General features: G+C 45.7%; 1 protein-coding gene across 1 annotated transcript in view; it reads left to right on the plus strand.

Moving 5' to 3' along the window:
- LOC107154007 (glyoxylate/hydroxypyruvate reductase B-like) overlaps positions 1–4,841 on the plus strand; it is a 13,267-nt gene extending 8,426 nt beyond the window's left edge. The window contains exons 5-6 of the mRNA XM_015499611.2: positions 3,439–3,535; positions 4,555–4,841. Coding sequence (XP_015355097.1) covers positions 3,439–3,535; positions 4,555–4,711 — 254 coding nt within the window. The 3' untranslated portion in view covers positions 4,712–4,841. The remainder of the gene's footprint in view (positions 1–3,438; positions 3,536–4,554) is intronic.
- Positions 4,842–6,545: the final 1,704 nt, after the last annotated feature.

Here is a 6,545-nt window from a genome sequence, read left to right on the forward strand (position 1 = left end):
TTTTTTTTTTTTTTTTTGGTGCTGGGGATTGAACCCAGGGTCTCCCACTGACCTGCATCCTGGCCCTCATTTCATTTTTAAATGCAGACATTTGGAGGCTGTTTTTCAATTGAGCCCCTTGGGTGATTTGGGGGAGATGGCATGAAAGTGAGACAGGACCAGGTTTTGGTAAGACCAGGGCTGGGGTACAGGATAATTGTGGGCAGATTTGTACCCTATGAGTCTGTTTAAGTCAGCTTTTCATTCCTGTAACCAAAATACCTGGCAAGAACAACTGAGAGGAGGGGCCAGGATTTCAGAGGTCTTGGTCTACAAACAGCGGACTTAAATGCTGTGGGCTCAAGAGGAGATAGCACATAATGACTGGAGAGGGAGAGAGAGAGGAGGGAAGGATGGATGGAGGAAGGAACTCAAGAAAGATGCACCCCTCCCCCAGGGGCCTGCCTCCTCTAGCCACGCCCCATCTGCCCACAGTCACCAGCCAGTTTGTCCATTCAAACTAGGATGGACTGATCAGGTTACAGCTCTCAAGAGCCAATCATTTCACCTCTGAACATTCCTGCATCAACACAGGAGACTTGGGGGGAGACCTTTATATCCAAACTATAACATTCTACCCCTGGCTCCCAAAAACTCAGGTCCATCTCACAATGCAACGTATATTCAATTCATCTCCAAGAGCCCACACAATCTTGATAGTTTCTGCTTTCCCTCAAATGTCTAAGTTCAAAGTCTCTTCTGAGACTCAAGGCAAACTCTTGGCCGTGAGCCCCTGTAAAAATAAAAAGCAAGTTACATGTATCCAACACACAGTGGCAGAGAGTAAATATTTTCATTCCAAAAGGGAGAAATAGGGGCATATAAAGAGGGGCCAAAGCGAGACTGAAACCCTGCTGGCAAATGGCTCTCTTAACTCCACCTGCAACTTTGCATACAGCATGGAGGACCCTGGCTGCAAGGTGTTAGCCTCAAAGGCCTTGGGCAGCCTCATCCCAGTGGTATTGCCATTTGCAGTGCATATGGGCTCTCTTTTAGCCTGGCTCTCTCCACAGCCAGCAGCTTTTCTCAGAAGACAGTCCATGTCACTAGCATCTCTTAATTCCTGGAGTCTCCATTCCAGCTTCATTTCACCTTCACAGTTTCATGCATTGCCCTCTCAGGGGAAGCCCGCAGGGACTCCAACCCTGCTACACTTTACCTGGCCTCCCAGGCCTTCTTTTGAAATCTTGGTGGAAGCTTCCATGACCCCTTAACTTTAGTATCCTGCATTCCTGCAGAACCATGTGGATAATGCTAAGATCTGTTGCCAGCTAGCACAGTACCTGGGTAACGGAGGCAATGGCCAGTGTCTCTTTGGGGCGTTCTTTTTTCTGCCCAGGAAAATGTAAGCCACCCTAAAACTTAAAGTCTCAAATAATTAGTGAATAACAAAACATAAATATATTCAGAAATATATTTACAAAAGTGAAGCCCCTGATAGATCTAGTCCACATGGGCGCTGGAACTAGACAGAGAAAAGATGGCTCTGGTTTTTTATTTAAAGGGATATATCAAAGGCAGGGATAAGGTTTCAAAGGCAGAGTCTTGCTTCCTCAGGTTTTGCACTCAGCAGGTTGACTGACATCTTGGCAAGTCATACCCATCTCAGGTGCTGTGTGGAACATAGAAGAACAGGACAGAAATTCACACTGTCCATGGGCAATTGACCAGAGAAAATGTCTACTGGTCATTCCTAGACTCCAGATGTTTCTATCCACTAGGCTTCCATGTGCAGTGACCCACATGCAATCCATAGACAGCCTGTGACACTTGGGCCCCCTGGAATCATAGCTGTGGCTCAGCGTGGTGAATCAACTTCCTAGGCACCCCTGTGTATGCAAGACATCCATGATCTTTTCTCAATGAAATTTTTATTTTCTGTACCCTGGAGCCAGTAGTGGAAATGGTCGTACAAATTCCTAAGATGCTCTCAAGCCATTTTCTGTATTGTCTCTGTGCAAAGGACTTAGTTTCTCCTTACTGGCTGTAATCTCTTCAATAAGCACACCCTCCTGGGCCCCAACTTTACATGCACTTTCCTGGCCAGATTGTAAGTTTTAAAAATCCCTTATCTCTGATTTCTGTTCCCATTTTTCATGGAAAACCTCGTCTAAAGTTGCCAGCAATCTCCATGCCACTGACTGAATGCTTTGCTGCCTTGAAATTTTCTCCATCAGATTGATTAGTCCATCCCCTTTTAATTCAGCCTCACACAAAGTCTTGGCATATGGGCAAAATGTAGCCAAGTTGTTTGCCAGAATGTAACACAAGTGGCCTCTAGACCAATTCCCAGCAGAGTCTTCATTTCTCTCTCAAACCTCATGAGCCCAGTCTTTTTTTTTTTTTTTTTAGTGAGAGAGGGAGAGAGAGAATTTTAATATTTATTTTTTAGTTATCGGCGGACACAACATCTTTGTTTGTATGGTGCTGAGGATCGAACCTGGGCCACACGCACGCCAGGCGAGCGCGCTACCGCTTGAGCCACACCCCAGCCCATGAGCCCAGTCTTTACTGTCTATAATCCTATCAGCATTCTGGTCTGAGCTCTCACCGGAATCACCCATTCATCTCTGTTTACAATATTTTAAAGCTTTTGCTGTTCACATCTCGAAACTTTTCAGAATTCCTCCTACCAACCAGCTGCAAAGGTTTCTGAAACACATGGTCAGATAGTTACAGTGATCACACTTCTTGATACCAATTTCTGTTTTAGTTAACTTTTTCTGTTTCTGTGACCAAAATACCTGACAAGAAAAACTTAGAGGAAGGAATGTTTATTTTGGGCTCATGGCTTCAGAGGTCTCAGCTCATAGATGACTAAGTCCATTGCTTTGGGCCCAGGGTGAGGGAAGAGCCCAGTGGAGGAAAGCTCCTCAGCTCATGGTGGGATCAGGAAGTGGGCGGTGGGGAGGAGGAACTTGGGGAAGAGGTGTCCTTCCAGACATGCCCCCAGGATTCCACCTTCTCCAGCCATGCCCCACCTTCCCACAATCACCACTAGTCAAATAATTCAAACTAACCTGGTTATAGCCCTCACAATCTAATCAATTTACCTCTGAACTTTCCTGCATTAACATCGGAGCTTTTAGGGGACACCTTACATCCAAACCAAAACACAGCCTCACCTGCAACATGAATCAACTTTGCTGTGGTATTTGAGGGCTCACTGAGCAATGCACACAGTGGGCCGAGGCCTGGTTTTGTTCTAATGATTGGTTGGACATGATTTAAATGTAATTTTAGTGTGAAGTTTGCATGTTCTTTGTGAGGATTTGCATACATTTAAACATGTTTCTGGAACAAAATGAAGACACATTTGAAGCTAGAGCTGTATGATGAAACTCTCTTCTCACATGTCAACACCCATGTGGTTGCTGAGGAGTTGTCTCATTCATCTAGGGCTTCTGGTTGATCAGGATGCACTGGTGGAAGCTCTGAAGAGTGGGGTCATTAAGGCTGCAGCACTGGATGTGACATACCCAGAGCCCCTGCCAAGGTAACAAGACCAGACAAAATCCATATTTTTTTTTGGATAGAAGGTGGCAAAATGGCAGATGAGTGCTTCTGTTGGCCTTGCAGCCTCAGGGAGCCATGGAACTGTGGGGTGTGGCCTGTCCTACTGTATACAGCAGACTGTCCAGGTTCTGGGTCAGCTTCACCCTGGAAAGGGAGCTCAGAGTGCTCAGGATTGGGCCCCACATAGGACACTGCACAGAATCTCTGCCTTCTTGTTGGCCTTGGGTGCCTCTTTTACAAACCTTTGTATCTGTGCTGTGCTTCATCTTCATCTTAGTTCTAAGGCTGGAAGTACTTGCACCCTCTACTGTAGTCTGAGTCAGGGGTTCCAGATACATTGCCATCCTTGGGGTCCACAAGATTCTAGTAGGTGTGCCCTTGACTCTTAGCAGCTAGGGCCAAGAGGCCGTGGCCCTTCATGGCTACTTCAGCTGTATCCAAATGGTTAAGAGACCCTGTGGGTGAGGCCACATCCATTGCCAATGCTGGCATCTAGTGCTATCCATCAAGTTGGAGTTTGCCTGATCCACTCTACCTCATCATCTTTCCAGGCTAACTGCCGTCCTGGGCCTTCCTCCTGGAAGTCAACTTCCTTTAATCTGCTAGTTCTGATGAATCTCCCCTCTGAACGCCACTCCTCATTAAAAGTGAATTCAGCTTCTCCCATGATGGTAGAACAGCTCTGGCATCCCCTAAAGCCCTTAGCCCTTTTCCACCTTGCGGGCCAGTCTCTAATCAAGCAGGCACATGTGTAATTGTGAGCTCATGGCCTCTGTACGATTAGGATACATGCTTTGTACCTCAAAACATAGGGTCTCCTGAGCTAGGGTTAGCTGAGTGGTGGGTACATGTGGGTGTAATTCTGGGTGTGCCTGAGGTGCCTGCAAACTTCTTGTCTCGGGGTGGCAAAATTCTGGTTTCACAGGGGAGGTGAAGCCAGAATACAAAGTTAAAGAAACCAAACAACTCCATGTTTTTCCTAATTAATGTGTATTTCAGAGATCACCCCTTGTTGAAGCTGAAGAACATCATTGTCACACCTCACATTGGAAGTGCAACTCACCAAGCCAAATGGCAAATCATGCAAGATCTGGTTGAAAGCATCCTGGCAGCTCTCCATGGCCTTCCTGTTCCTAACGAAGTGTTGCTTAAGTGACTTGTGAGGACTGAGAAATATAGTAGACTAAATGGGGAAAGCTGTATTTCTGGGGACTTCACATGTCACACCCATCTTGTAGACTGGCTTAAAGTTGCTTAAGAGTAATAGGTAATGTTTATTGAAGGCGGCTTGCTGCATGCTTTGCTTCCATTCTCTCACTTCCTGCTGAGGGAAATTGCATCCAGTTATCTAGTCTCAGGTGAATTTAAAGGAAAATCCTAGGCTTAGTTTTGATTTGAATTTAGATTGTGTAATGCCAGATTCGTGGGACCCCAATAGATCTCCAGGAGCCGAATCCGATGCAATCACACGAGAATCTTTATTGCAAGCTCGAGCCTGGACTCACAACCGTTCCTGAGACAGTGGTCCCAGAGAGTGAGTCCTGATCCTTTGTTCAGTGAGATTTTATAGGTTTTGGGGGGATACTCTCTGTGTCACAACATCACACAGCAAATCATTCCATACCATGGGAAAATCAAACAACAACTCTAATCAATATTAGCACATTCACTGGCAGGAACAAGTTGGGTAGGGGTGATTGGTTAGTACAAGAGGGGTATTCCTTTGAACTGATTGGTTTAGGCCACGAGGGGCGTACGTGCCAAACTACCTGGTTTCCCAACATGTTATCAACTACCATAAACTACTGGGGGGTCATCTGGCACCCAGATATTTTCCCTGTCTCATGCTGATTGGTGGTTGCTAGGGGGTTGCTATAGGTCCTCACCTAGCCTAACTGAGTCAGGGACATCTGGCACCGCAGACCTCTCCTGTTATTTGCAGACAAACAACTCAGCAGGGTGGGTATGTGCTTAGGAGTGCTCTGTGGGTTTTTCCAAGGATAAGGGTCATGCCCCCTTCCTTAGGACAGCCTTGAGGTAGAAGCTGCTGTTATTTATTTTCAAAAATGGAGTCACATCAGTTTCTCAATTAAAACCCTGGACTAGATCTGCAAATCTCGTGAGCTATGTTACCTTCTATTTTGTTATATTCTGATGACTTCTTATATTATTCATTCCCCATACTCAAAGATCACTGTTCATTTCCTTCAATTTCCTTCTCAATAATTACTTCAATAAGTAATTATTGAGAACTCTCAGGCTGCAGTGTTCTCCCAGCTGGGGCTACTGCAGGAAACAAGGCAAGGCCTGCTCTCTGATATACTTTGCAGTGAGGAATACCAACGGGGGTCTGCAGCTGGTGGGAGTGGGGCATAAAGGATGAGGTAGGGACTGCAAAGATTATTGGAAACGGCCATGATTATGGGATCCAGATTAACACACTTCATTTTGGAAGCCTCTAGATAAATAGACAAATGTCTTTGTCTAGATAGATGAGTAAAGAAGTATTACAGGAAATAAGTTTTATGGCAGGAGCAAATAAATTAGCAGTAGAATCCGAAAGAAGAATGCGGGATCCGTCCAACCTGTTGGCTCAGTGTGGAAGGGCCTTCTTATCTACCCCACCGCAGGCTTTCTCCTGCGGGCCTCTGGTCCACCCTGCGGGCTCTGTGTGCCGGCCTCTCGTCCATGTCTCTGCCTTCTCTATCACTTCAGCAGCTCGCCCTTCTGTCAGTTTCATGCTACTTTTAACCTTTCTTTAAAAGTTCATTTTTACTCGGATGCATAAAAACAGAAAATGCATATTAATGGTACCATGTGATGCTTCGATACCTGTGTACACTGCATGGTGTTGAATAACATTAAGAATGTCTATCTTCTCAAACACGGTGAAAACCACTGAAATCTTTTCAGTATTTGAAATTTCAGGGTCACTTGCTTTTCCTATAGCACCCAGCAGTCAGAATTCTGAGCTCCCACTGCTTTCCAGC

This window comes from Marmota marmota, unplaced genomic scaffold, assembly GCF_001458135.2.
Source record: "Marmota marmota marmota unplaced genomic scaffold, marMar, whole genome shotgun sequence".
In the NCBI taxonomy this organism is placed as follows: domain Eukaryota; kingdom Metazoa; phylum Chordata; class Mammalia; order Rodentia; family Sciuridae; genus Marmota; species Marmota marmota.